This window comes from Tursiops truncatus, chromosome 15, assembly GCF_011762595.2.
Source record: "Tursiops truncatus isolate mTurTru1 chromosome 15, mTurTru1.mat.Y, whole genome shotgun sequence".
Lineage (NCBI taxonomy): Eukaryota > Metazoa > Chordata > Mammalia > Artiodactyla > Delphinidae > Tursiops > Tursiops truncatus.
Window position 1 is genome coordinate 74742602 of NC_047048.1, and position 14417 is coordinate 74757018.

The 14417-nt window shown below is 45.3% G+C and overlaps 1 protein-coding gene across 4 annotated transcripts in view; it reads right to left on the reverse strand.

Annotated features, from left to right (window-relative positions):
• B4GALT5 (beta-1,4-galactosyltransferase 5) overlaps positions 1–14417 on the reverse strand; it is a 145508-nt gene that overhangs the window by 116082 nt on the left and 15009 nt on the right. The window contains exon 1 of one of the 4 annotated variants that reach the window (XM_019943812.3): positions 7781–8078. The exons of the other annotated variants lie outside the window; for them this stretch is intronic. Within the exon in view, the coding sequence (XP_019799371.1) occupies positions 7781–7895 (115 nt within the window). The 5' untranslated portion in view covers positions 7896–8078. Of the gene's footprint in view, positions 1–7780; positions 8079–14417 lie in introns of those variants that run through there. 4 annotated transcript variants of the gene reach the window in all.

Consider the following 14417-nt stretch of genomic DNA (forward strand, 5'->3'; position numbering starts at 1 on the left):
GAATTAAAACACCACAAAGGGCAAAAACGTCCCACTAGAATGAAATCACCAGGATGGCAGAAACATTCTGCCTTACTCATTTCTAGATTGCCTGATACCCAAAAGAGTATCTGACAAGAGGAGGCACTCCAAAAAAACTACCTATTGAATAAAGGAATGAGTGCCTCTGTCTGAATCTCTCACCTCATTAAGGATCAGTATCATACAAGTCAGCAATTGATTACATACTATTTTCTATTTTCTCTAGTTATTTCTTATGATTAATCTTGTATTTTCAACCATATAGTATATGCTGCAGAGGTATTTTATCTTATTTATTTATTTATTTATTTATTTATTTATTTATTTTTACAGCTATTTCGTAATTCTCAACTTTGGGCAAGTTAATGACTCAACCTGGGCTTATACAATCATCTGTAAAATGAAAGCAGCAGTCAAAAGTCTAGAATCCAAATATCTCCCATAGCTGGTAACATGATAGGAAGACACTCAAATACTGGATTATTATTGACCCACAGATCTTAAATTCCTTTAATTTTCTCACAGCTTTCTACAAAAATACACACAGTGTGCAAAGGAAGGCATACTCTTATTTAGCTAGTATTAGAAACTAAAGAATAACTGTCCTTTCACTAATAGTACACACAGGCCTGCCTCTTCTCACGATAACTCCTTTAACTTCTTCTAAGCCAACACCCAATCTGTTTGCTTCTGATTAACCTTTATCTTGACCAATGTTAACCACTAGTTTTCTCTAGTTCTTTGACAGGCCTTTGCAGCATCACATTGCCTACTTCTTGCTTACTAAAGTTCTGTTTGCTTATATAGTTGGATGTGTACAACGTATCTTCCATGATCTAAAACGCTGCAAAATTAGGGAAGCAAGTAAGTCAGTAGCACTTTGGCTTCTACGGCTTTCTCCTCTCTTAAAGAGCTCTAAAGAGTCATGGCAACACAAGAAGACCCTCCTTCCTGGCGATGTTATACGATGTTATACGCTGCTCTCACTGGCCTGTCAAGCTCTGGGGGGGAAATGTCAGGGTTGGGGGCAGAATTATCTACTGGCTAGAGTAGCGATGCCTTGGAACAGCAACTGATACTGGCCAAACGGCTGCTTCCAAAGACTGTCCAAGACTAGCACATTTTCACTGTTAAGAGACTTCAATTCCAAACCCAAGACTTTGTTTCCGACATAGCAAACTGCGGCAGAAAGGACATAAAACATCACCAAAATCCTGGTCAAAAGTGGTGCTGTTTAGTTTTATAACTTCAATCTGTTCTCCAAATATGGTTTCCTTCTAAGAAGACTGACACGATGCAATACTCAAAGGAAACATATGAGTGAGTGAGTGAGTCCGTACAGGCACACGTGGGGAGAAGGGGGTCCTTAAACAGGGTAAGGCTTTTTAATTTTCTAAAATAAAATAACCCACATTCACAATATGACATATTTCACTCCAGAAAAGCTCAGAAACTAAGTGCACTGAAGCATTTAGAGGACACTTTCATGTGAGGAACAACAACAAAAAGGCTGTTTTCATACTACACTTAACAAGGGGGGAGATGGGACTTCCCTGGTGGCACAGTGGTTAAGAATCTGCCTGCCAAATGCAGGGGACACGGGTTTGAGGCCTGGTCTGGGAAGAGCCCACATGCGGCGGAGCAACTAAGCCCATGAGCCACAACTACCACAACTACCGAGCCTGCGCGCCTAGAGCCCGTGCTCCGCAACAAGAGAAGCCACTGCAATGAGAAGCCCGCGCACCACAACGAACAGTAGCCCCAACTCGCCGCAACTAGAGAAAGACCGCGCGCAGCAACAAAGACCAAACACAGCCAAATATATATATATATATATATATATATACACATATATATATTTAAAACAAGGGGGAAATCTGAAATTTTCCTGGGGTTATTAGAGAAAGTTGCATTCAGTTATTTAAAACATGTATCTTATCTAAAATCTTAGGTCCAAAATTTGCATAGGATGTGAATGAATTATCAACTTTCTATACATAAATACTTCTGACTATGCTAACACATATATATGGAATTTAAGAAAAAAAATGTCATGAAGAACCTAGGAGTAAGACAGGAATAAAGACACAGACCTACTAGAGAATGGACTTGAGGATATGGGGACGGGGAAGGCTAAGCTGTGACAAAGCAAGAGAGTGGCATGGACATATATACACTACCAAATGTAAAATAGATAGTTAGGGCTTCCCTGGTGGCACAGTGGTTGAGAGTCCGCCTGCCGATGCAGGGGACGCAGATTCGTGCCCCGGTCTGGGAAGATCCCACATGCCGTGGAGCGGCTGGGCCCGTGAGCCATGGCCACTGAGCCTGAGCGTCCAGAGCCTGTGCTCCGCAACAGGAGAGGCCACAACAGTGAGAGGCTCGCGTACCGCAAAAAAAAAAAAAAAAAAAAGATAGCTAGTGGGAAGCAGCCGCATAGCACAGGGAGATCAACTCAGTGCTTTGTGACCACCTAGAGGGGTGGGATAGGGAGGGTGGGAGGGAGGGAGACACAAGAGGGAAGACATATGGGAACATATGTATATGTATAACTGATTCACTTTGTTATAAAGCAAAAACTAACACACCATTGTAAAGCAATTATACTCCAATAAAGATAAAAAAAAAAAAACTTCTTACTAAAAGTTTGGCTAAGATGCAGTTCTAGTGTTTCAAACAGCTTTGTTTTCTGGCCAAGTATAAGATCAGAGAATCAAGTGATTTGCTCAAGGTCATTTGGTCAAATCAGGTGGGATTAGAATTACTGATTCCTGTCTTCCAAAAGCCAGCCATGAATCAAACTTTTCTTGGAACTAAGCAGGACAAAAGGGAAAAATCATTCCCCATTTCCTTTCCTCAATAATCAAGACAAAAGAAAAATTAACTTAAATAGTGGAACTTTAATAAAATTTCATCAGTATATAGACTACTGCCTCCAACCATGCACAGGCATCTCTCTTAAAATCAGTAACTAAACAATTTGCAAAGGTCAGTAACCTCTATACAACCTTGCCATGTGACAGCACCATAAAGTTAATAAGGTTTTTAAAATCAGCCCTTCAAATGTATGTCCATCTGTAAATAGTTCACTTCTCTTATCTTCTAAAAGACCTGGTCAGACTGGAACATGGAGGTACTCCAAGCTCTTAGGTTTTTTTTTTTTTTTTTAAGTTAAAGGATCATAAATAAGTTCAAAGTTCTCTTCGGAACCCTGAAAGGAATAGGGATATTTCAACAGTGCAGGTAAAACAAGTGATGAAATAAACGATAATCACTCAGGCTGTGGAGGGCAGGGTGCTACAGAGAAGAGGCACGTATGCATTTTTGTGTGTGTGTGTGTGTGTGTGTGTGTGTGTGTGTGGTACGCGGGCCTCTCACTGTTGTGGCCTCTCCCGTTGCGGAGCACAGGCTCCGGACGCGCAGGCTCAGAGGCCATGGCTCACGGGCCTAGCTGCTCCATGGCATGTGGGACCTTCCCAGACCGGGGCACGAACCCGTGTCCCCTGCATCAGCAGGCGGACTCTCAACCACTGCGCCACCAGGGAAGCCCACGTATGCATTTTTATAACCATATTCCCTTCCTCTTCCTTTTTCAAATCCACCACCTCCCTCACACTTTCTGCCCCATCCTTTTCATTTCTACTTTTAAACTGCTGATATAAAACACTACTTTTGATTTAATAACAAAAACATAATGGCCAATGAAGTCATATTTTTAAATTACTTAACTGGATTGGCAGGGGTTTATTTAAGTAGCTAAGCGCACTTTGTATTTGTTACAAACACATTATAGTCAGATTTAGTAATATTCCTCACATCCAATTTTCTAAGCCAAATGGTACCACTACCTCCATTTCAGATGACCCTCAAGTCCAGGAAAATTTCCGTTTGCTGTTAGACTATGGGACACTAACATTAAGAGCTAGCATTAGATCTCAAAAATACTAACAATAGTTAGGTTGAAATTTGAGCAACTTTAAAACATTTAAAACTAACATGGTTTTTCTCATATCTCAAATTCAAGTCTACATAATTCCAAATATAGCTGTAACACACTCTCAGGTTGATGATTTCTCTTTAGCCGTAGAGCACAGCGTGGCCACAGGGTATACAAAGTAAATCAAAAGCAGGACTGGAAAAATATTAAACCTGGAAGGAAATACAAGTCTGACACTTCCCATTATGCCAGAAAACAGGATTGTCATTATTTGGAAATGTATTAGATTGAGCTATATATCAAACTGCCAATATACAACTGGTTTTGACCTGCAAAAAATGGAAATTTCATGTGGTTCAACCCCGTATTATTTTCTAAGCTCATTTTAACAATTGTCTCAAATAAGGTCTTCATAATCCAAGGCATATAAAACCTTCTATTTCTCTAGACTGCCTTAACTTTTTGAAAAGATTTGCCACCCTCTGTCCAAAGCTGATTATTTAAAAAATTAAGCTCCTAAACAGGAAAGCCAAGATAAATAAAATCACCAAACTGCTCAATGTATCCTTCTAAAACCACTTCACATCCTTCCCACCACTCCCCTTTCCAACTAACAGAAGTGAATCTTAAGTAGATCTGCCCTTTAGAAGACCCACATTTAAGAAGAAATTAGTGAATATTTAAGTGCTTTGCATCTTTCTCAGTTATCAGTGATGTAGGAATCTAAGTGTGGTAGAAGCCCATTGCTTTATTATTTTTTTTAAATTTACTTATTTATTTATTTTTGGCTGCGTTGGGTCTTCGTTGCTGCGCGCGGGCTTTCTCTAGTTGCAGGAGTGGGGGCTACTCTTCGTTTTGGTGCGGGGCTTCTCATTGCGGTGGCTTCTCTTGTTGCAGAGCACAGGCTCTAGGTGCGCAGGCTTCAGTAGTTGTGGCTCGCGGGCTCTAGAGCACAGGCTCAGTAGTTGTGGCACACAGGCTTAGCTGCTCCGCAGCATGTGGGATCTTCCCAGACCAGGGATCAAACCCATGTCCCCTGCATTGGCAGGCGGATTCTTAACCACTGCACCACCAGAGAAGCCCCAAGCCCACTGCCTTTCACTGGGGTTCCACTGACCTAAAAATCTACTGCTGAAGAGTTTTAATTAAGTTGTTACGTTCCATCTCTGTTTTAGAATCTGGCTTCTAATCTTTCTAATCAAGAGGGTGTTTACTATCCCAGTGGGATATATTTTTCCATTTCGACATAGCTTATTTATGCACCCACACCAGAAAAAACCCATCACTTTCACAAAAGGGGATATGGCTTCAAGACTGCCTCTAGGTTCAAATCCATCATTTCACACCCATTTTTATTAGCCTAATATCCAATATGCTAATGAACTCTCTTCTCAATTAATTCCACTAATTACTCACCTGTTCTTATTCTGCCCAGACTCCTATCCCCTCATCTGATCCATCAGGCCACATACAACACCTTCCCAGAGGGATGCTTTTCCTAAGACATTTCATAAAATGTTACGGCAGTAGGATATTACCTGTTCTATCTTTGTAGTACAAACTAGATCTAGTTTGTACTACAAATCATCAATATTTACCATCAAATGAAATATGCTCTTTAAAAAAAACAATCAGGAGAGGACTTCCCTGGTGGTGCAGTGGTTAAGAATCCACCTGCCAATGTAGAGGACACGGGTTCAAGCCCTGGTCTGGGAAGATCCCACATGCCGCGGAGCAACTAAGCCTGTGTGCCACAACTACTGAGCCTGCTCTCTGGAGCCCACGAGACACAACTACTGAGCCTGCATGCCACAACTACTGAAGCCCGCACGCCAAGAGCCCGTGCTCTGCAGCAAGAGAAGACACCGCAGTGAGAAGCCCGCTCGCCGCAACTAGAGAAAGCCCGAGCGCAGCAATGAAGACCCAACACATCCAAAAATAAATAAATAAAATAAATAAATTTATTTTAAAAAAAAATCAGGAGACAATCTCCGGCTCTATCTGGAAATTTCTCTATTCAGCTAGTTCAGTGTTGACAGGTCAACAGAGAATGGCACTAATCATTACTACAATCCTAAAGGGTATTTCCCTAGAGTTAAACCATCAACCCTTTCCTAACATCCAAATGATCCAGACTTTTTACAGCAAAATTTACTCTCCTTGCCCCACCCCCAACAGCATTTTCTGATCATTTTTCACCTTAAACTGAGGTTTTCTCTAGGGCCTCATGGTGATGCCAAGTCAGGCAAATACATACCTTAAACCTTCCATCTACTCCCTCCCTTCTTTCTTGAAAGCTACATATAATAGCTTTTTTTTTTTTGAAAACTCTCTAAGCATCAGGTACAATGATAAGTGCTTTAAAAGGGAACTTATCTACTTCCATCCTTAAAACCCTATAAGGTTAGGATGAGTACCCCCATTTTACAGAGAAGAAAAGGTGAGGCTTAGTAACTTGCTCAAGGTCATAAAGGGCAGCGATTAGAATCCAAATCTGACCTCCATGTCCTCTGACCTTAACCCTCATGCTGTTATTTCCTTCTAATGTTTCTTCACATCCTAAATGTCTGCTCTATGCTCTTAGACAGCCTATGCTTGGTCAGGGTTCAGTTTCTCCAGGGCTGTCTTTCCTTTAAAGGACATGCCTTTGAGAAGAATGAGTCCCCATTCCACCTTTTCTCCATGCTCCTTCCCACCTGCACCATTTCCCCAAGGCCCTTGTCATATCTCCTCCTCTAGGACCAATTTAAATGTACACACCCCCGGCCCCATAGGATACTACTGAAGGGCCACCTTCTACCCTCAAGGCTAGGAGAGGGCAGAAGTTAAAGAAAGGGGAGAAAGGAAGAGCCCAGACAGCACCCCTTCCCCAAGTCTTCAATCAGAAAGAAACTGTGCCTGAGGACCAGAGGGGGGTGGTGAGGATTCGGGGAAGGATAGGAGATAACGGAGAGGAGATGACAGGGAGTGCCCTTGGGGGTAGGCGGGGCAGGGGGAGGGGATGGAGAGGAGGCGTGGCACACTCAGGGGTTCGTAGACTGAATGGAGGGGGTGGACCTCCCTGGGGGGTGGGGGATGCCACCCTGCTAGGAAAGGGATCTGGCCACTTGGAAGAGGAGAATGTGTGTGTTGGGGAGGAGGACCTGAAGGTGGATGTAACAAGGGAAAGTCGAGGGAAGAAAGGGTAGGAGGGAGAGCAGGAAACGGTGGAGTCACCAGGGAGAAGAGAGGGGAAGGATGGATGGGAACCAGGAAGGTGGGACTCCTGGAGACCCCAGCACAGGGGCTCCGCGAGGAGGGGAGGGCGGGCCGCGGAGGTTCGGGGGCCGAGGAATGCCCGGAACCGGGGCTGGAGGAGACCCCGGAGGAGGGAGAGCGCCAGTTCTCGAGCCGAGGAGCGTTAAGTGGGGGTTCTAGGGAGGCCAGGGCAAGAAAGGGGGCGTCCCAGCACGCGCGCGCGCTCGCGTGTGTGTGTGTGTGTGTGTGTGTGTGTGTGTGTGTGTGTGTGAAGGCATGGTCGGGTTCCCGCGGGGAAGGGGTTAAAGGAGGGCAGGGGGTGGGCGGGAGGCTGGCGGGGGGAGGGGGGTTCTGGAGCCCGTCGGGGTGCAGGGTACTGGAATGTCCTGGAGACCCCCGAGGGCCAGGCGTGGGGTCTCCCGAGGGTCGGGCCGGAGTCCCCGTAGTCTTCTGAGGGCCAGGCTCGGGGTCGCCTCCCAGCCGGGTGTCTTCTGAAAGCCACGGTCCCCTCAGGGCGGGGCGGGGGTTCCCGGGGTCCCCTTGAGGCCAGAGAGGCACCCCCAGGGTCCCAGGCCCCCTTCCTACCTATGCCGGGCGCCACATAGACGAAGTAGAGCAGCGAGGACGAGAGCGAGAAGAAGAAGAGCGCGGCGAGCAGCGAGCGGCGCGGCAGCCGCAGCAGCCCCCGGCGGACGCGCATGCTGCAGCCAGGCGGCCGCTCGAGGGCCGGGCCGGGCCTGCTCCCGCCGCTCTCCGTGCGCCGCCTCCTTGGCCGCCGCCGCCGCCGCCTGGGCCTCCGCCACCTCCCGGGCCTCGCCGGCCGCCGCTCGCCGCCGCCTCGCCGCTCCCAGCCGCCGGCCGCCGCTGGCCGGGCCACATGAAGCGGGCGGGGGCCTGAGCGGCCCGGTAGAGAGCGCAGCGGCGGGGGCGGGGCGGGGCGGGGCGGGCCGCGGGGGCGGGGAGGGGGCGGGGCTAGCGCCGCCGGGCACCGTCGCAAAAGATCCGCGCGCGCGCGCTCACAGAGCGATCCCCTGTTTGGCCCCCGCGGCGGCGCAGTGGCCCGCAGGGAAAGTCGCCAAATGGCGACAGCCCCTCTACCGGCGCGGCCACCGCCCTGGCTTTTGGGGAACGTCGCTCAAGTGCCCGTCGGTCCGCTCTTGGACGCCCCCAACCTGGGAGCCAAGGGGCCGTATGCAATGTCTGACTCGGCTGGCCACCCACTGCGACAGAAGAGCAGGGATTGTAGGCATGAGGGCTCGGTATACACCTCCATTCATTCATTCATTCATTCATTCAGTTCACCATTTATTGAAAGCCAGACATATGCCAGACACCGTTCTTGGCGCTGGGGATGCTACATAGAACAAAACAGACAAAATCTCTGTCTTCTTGAACATAACATTCAAATGGGAGGAGAAAAAGAAACAAATCAGTTCATAATGTCAGGTACTGATAAGTGATATGAATACAATAAAACAGGAGAATATGTTTGAGGCGGACTAATGTGGTCAGGGAAGGCCTCACTGAGGGGTGACATAAAACAGTGAACATCAGATGCAAAGGTCCTGAGGTTAAAAAGCCTGATCTGACCCCAGCTTAACTCAAGGCCAGCATGGATACAATCCAGTGGGGCAGGGAGAGCGACAGGGATGAGGTTGTAGCTCTGGGCAGGTTCCATATCCCAAAGATTCCTAAGGAGCTTAATGATAACAGTTATCAATATGAAGACTTGCCCTTGAGAGACACTGGGCTTTACCTACCTCATTAAATTACCCCAACAGGCCTGAGATGTGTGCTCTTATTATTCTTATTGTACAGCTGAGGAGACTGAGGCTCCTAGATGGAGAAGTAATCCACCCAAGCCTTGCAATAAGGGCTTAAATAAAAAATGACCTGTCTCCCAACGCACCCTTGACCACTAGGCTGTAAGTGCCTCAGCATTCCATCTGAACCCTAATTTCCATCCTGCAGACAAATCGGTACCCTGCTCCGTAGGATAGTGTGCGGTCATATCCAAAACAATGGTTTAAGATCAGCCCCAGGCCAGAAGACCTCTGATGGCAGTAGGCAGTAACTAGAGACTCAGGTGAGGGCCAATAGAACCTGCCTCGGCCTCAACTCAAGAAGTTGCCAGCTGAACTGGGGAGGCAAGTGTCCCCTTGGAATGCCATAGCAGTCAGGAGAAGAAAGGACTTTGCAGGGATTCTGTGAGAACCAGCAATAATCCTGCTTTGTATTCCTGAAGTGATTTATCTTTTTATGGTGTTTCTTTGACTCTTTATATTCGGGCTCTAGAGCCAGACTGTCCTGGTTCCTTGTTCCTGTTCATTGTTCCCTGTTCCTGTCTCTTCCATTCTTAGCTGAGTGACCTTAAGCAAGTTACTTAACCTCTCGGCCTCTCAGTAAAATGACATGTATTATTAGTAATGACTGCATCGGGTTGTTGTGAGAATTTGAGTAATACATGCACACAGGCTCTCAGCTGACCAACACCCCTGGGAAATGGAATGGGAGAGAAGAGGCTTAAACAACAAAAAAGAAAGGCAAATAATTTTGACTCAGGCAGATGTGAGTTCAAATCTTAGCTTGGTCTCAACTGGCTGTGTGACCTTGAGCAAGTCACTTCACCCTCTGAGCTTCTATTCATTACCTGTGAAATGGGCCCAGTGTTGCCTACCCCATAGGGATGTGATGCAGAGTAAGTGAGATAGCAGAGGTGAGGCCTTAGACCAGAAATCTCAAACTAGCTGGAATAATCTGACCTGCCACTACTTTTGTCTGGACCATACAATGGCCCCCGCCTTCTGCCCAGCTCTGTCTTTAACAAATATTTTCAAACATACAGAAAAGTTCAAAGACTAGTACAAGGAGCACCTGTATACTCTCCACTTGGATTGATATTTTTCCAGCTTTTTAAATTTTTTATACAATTTTTAAATGTTACTTTCCATTTACAGTTATTACAAAATATAGGCTATATTCCCTATGTCATACAATACATCCTTGAGCCTATCTTACATCTAATAGGTTGTACCTCTCACTTCTTCATCCCTATATTGCCCCTCCCCCTATTTTTTCAGATTTATCTATCTATATTCATATGTACAGTTTTTTTCTGAATTATTTAAATTAGTTGCTGCCTTATTGGTACTTCATGCTTCAATACTTCCACAGAAATCCTAAGAAAAAGTACATTCTCCTACATAACCACAATAACATTATCACACCTAAGAAAATGAACAATCATACCACAATGACCTGTAATACCCAGTCCATTCCCAAATTTACCCTTTGCTTTAAAAAATGTCTTTTATAGCTTTTTTTTTAACAGTATCAAATCAGGGTTTACACATTGCATTTGAAATTATTTCCATAGTATTTGTTTATCTACCATAGTCCCTCTACCTTTTTTTTCATCATCCCTCCCCCAATATGTTATTTAAAACATTTTTAAACCCATTGGGAAGTTGAAAGAATGGTACCATAAACACCCATACACCACCATTCAATGTTTTGTTTAATTGAAACAAAACAATTGGTGCTGGGTCAGTTGGACTTCCATATGGGAAAAAAAAAAAGACACCACTCCTACCTCACACTATCCATGAAATCAGTTTAAGATGGATTGTAAATCTAAATACGAACGATAAAACAAAAGAACAAAAGCTTTTAGATGAAAACATAGAAGAATATCTTCCTGTCCTTGGGGTAGGCAAAGATTCATCAAACACCAGCCAAAAAGGAAAATTTTGATAAGTTGGGCTACATTAAAATAAGAATTTCTCTTCATTCAAAGACACCTTTAAGGGGAAGCACAGGCCGCACAGTAGAAGAACTAGAAATATGTGGCTGATAAAGAATTCATATCCAGAATATTGTTTAAAAACACACGCAGATTTATAAAGACCAACAAACCAATAAGGAAAAAAAAGGAAAGGCTTGAACACACATTTCATAGAAGAAGATATGCAAGTGGCCAATAAGCACACATAAAGTTGCTTGCGTTCATTTGTCCTCTGAAAAATGCAAATTAAAACCACACCTCAATACCATCTGTGGGCTGCTGATTCAGAAGATAACAGGGGGGGCCTAGAGCCGAGCCTGGAGGAAGTCCGCCTTGAATGGCAGAGCCAAAAATTATGACTCTGCCAAGGAAACAGAGGGCTCTGGAAGCTGAGGGAAGAGGTGCCTCTGCCTTTGTGCATGAGACCAAGGTCACTTTTCATCCCTGACATTATATTATACATGTATGTGTTTATTTATTCCTTTTCTGTCTCCTGTATCGAACATAAGCTCCATGCAGTCAGGGATTTTGTTTCATTCTCTGCTGAATCCTTGCATCTAGCACTGTGCCTGGCATACAGCAGGTGCTCAGTAATTATTGAAGGAATGCTGAATGAATAGCAGATGTGCATTGAGCACATCTGAGCATGGCAAATGCAGAGGTGACCGAGAGGAGGTGCCTGCAGCCCACTGGCAGGACTGACAGGAAAGTGAGGTAACTGTGGTACAGTGCGATGAGGGCAAGACTCATATGATCAGCAGTCTGGGGAAGTGTTCTGTGAGATTCTAGATGGCCTTTGAAAGGGAGGTGAGACATGCTTGCTCCAGGGGCAGTGAGAGGAGGCCAGCCTGCCTGGAGCAGCTGGTGACTCCAAGGAAAAGGAAAAGGGATGGGGTGAGATCAGAGGGGCCTTAACCCTATAGCTCAGTAGGGGCCCCAGAGTCAGAAAGATCTGATGACCAACCAGTCCTGCCTCTTCCTCACTCTCGCTCTGTGACCTTGGCAAGTCATTTCACCTCTCTGAGCCTCCATTTCCACATCTGTAAAATGTGGATCATAGTTTTTCCTCCTGGGGTTGCTGTGAGGACTAGAGATAGTACGTATAAAGTGCCTGGCATGTAGCAGGCGCTCAATCAATGGGAGCTGTCCTATTCTTACACTTTCTCCTGTGGGCCATAGGGAGCCCTTGAAGGCTTTAGAGGAGAGGAGTGGCCTAAAGAAAGGTGTGTGTGTGGGGGGGTGGTCCCTTGAGAAATTCCAAGAGAACATGAATTGGGCCTCACATGCTTGTCAACACTCAATTACAGACTAGCCCAAGTAAAACACGTGAAGGAAAGGATCCAGAGCCTGAAGTAAGTCAGAAATAACACTATGCCCTCCCCAACCCCTCAAACTCTCCTGTTCCAGGCACCTGCCCCGAGGAAGCCATTGCACAATCCATAAATGCCAATCACCAGTATTGTGATAATATTACAAAGCAGTGACTATCTGAATTCAAACTCCCAGAGGCAATGAGTAGATAAATGTCGTTGACATTTCATAACTGCTTTCCAGGCCCCAGGAGACTTGGCATTGATTACTTCTGGTGCCAGAAACTCCTGTTGACTGAATATTGACTGTGACGTTCACCCTGGTAAACTCCAGCCAGGCAGTCCTTTCAGAGGAAACTGAGGGTCAGAGCAGAAGCTTTAAGAGCCGGTGTGTCCTCTTATCCCTCTACCACAGTGACCATCAATGTTCCACAGAGCAGCTGCCCCACCAGCTGAGTCCCAAAGGGAGGAGAAAATTCCCCCGAGCCCATCAGGCCAGTGATGAACATATAGCATGAGCAAGAAATAAAACTTGGTTTTAAGCATCTGATTTTACTGTTTATTTTACTACAACATAACCTGGCTTATCCTAACTGATCACAAATATATTCTTGCGTCATGAGTATATGCTTTCATGACGCATATGCGTGCGTCAGGCTTTCTCTCAATATATTTTTATAAGGTATAGCCACAATGAAACATGTAACTGAGGTTTATTCATTTCTTGATGATGTTAATTTGTTTCTTTTTTTTTTTCTATTACTGGTCCATAGATCCTTAGCCACAATTCAAAATCTAAAAAATCGGAAACCTAAATGCTTTTTCATAATTTATTTGGCAGTTACGACCTGACCTGACCTGAACTTCCTTGGTGGCAAAACTTGACCTCAATAGACAGAAAGCTATCTATAATCTTTATCATACTTAATATGAATAATCATATGTTCCACTGAGAAAATATTTAGATTTTTACTTACAGGGTGACCCATTCCTCTTAAGGGGTGTTATATAAATATTCAGTGTATGTACCATGTTACCTTTCAAAATTCTGAGATTTTTTTTTTAATTTCAAAACATATCTGGCCCCAAAGGGGTTTGGATGAGGGATGGTGGCCCAGTAAAAACGTTGCTGCAATGAGCATCTCTTGCAGAATGTCATTTACAAAGATGGCCTCAACAATATTTCCCATTCCCATGTTCTTCTGGAACTTACTTTAATTCCTCTCCCTTTGAACCTGGTGGGATTGTGAATCACTTATAGCCAATAAAAAGTAGTGGAAATGCCAATGCACAACTTCTGAGGAAATGCAGCTTCTGACTTGTTGGTTGGACCATCCACCTTAAGAGCCTTTAGCCACCACACTGTGAGGAAGCCCAGGCCACGTGGAGAGGCCACGTCCAGGTGCTCTGGTCAAGGCCCCAGCAGAGGTCCCAGCTGACAGCCAGCATCAATCACCAGACACGTGAGACAGCAAACCTTTAAACAGTCTAGCCCCCAGCTATCAAGTCATCCTCCACCTTCAAGCCTTCCTGGCTGAAGCCCCAGGCAAGCAGTCCTTACTGTGCCCTTTCCAAATCCATGAGCATAATAAAATGGCTCTTGTTTACACCGCTAAGTCTGGGGTGGTTTGCTACGCAGCAATAGTACCTACAACAGTGCTCTTCTGTATATATCCTGCGCACCAGGGCAAAAGTTTCTCCAGAGCACAAACATACAAGAGTGCATTTGCTGAGCAGTAGGATATGCACATCTTCTGTTTAACTGACTGTTTCCCAATTGTTCTCTGAAATGGGTGTGCCAATTTACACTCTCTGCAGCAGTGAACAAGGACTTCCTGCCTCAACCGTGGCTGCTAATGATGAGACTTTTCCAGGGCTCTGTCTCTCTGCCACGAAGCCCCTCCGAAGAAAGAGAGTAAGATATGAGGAACTGGCATAAAAAGTTAGCAAAAGACCTTCAAGAGCATTGATTCTACAGAGACCTATGGCTTTGCAGTCAAAAGACTGATTTATATCCCTTTTCTAAATTCTGACACTATCTTTTCTATCCTGGACAGGAAGGCCTAGGGCATGACCAGGTGGCTCCTAGGGAGTATCAACTGATGGAAGTGATTCTCTTGTTCAGCAA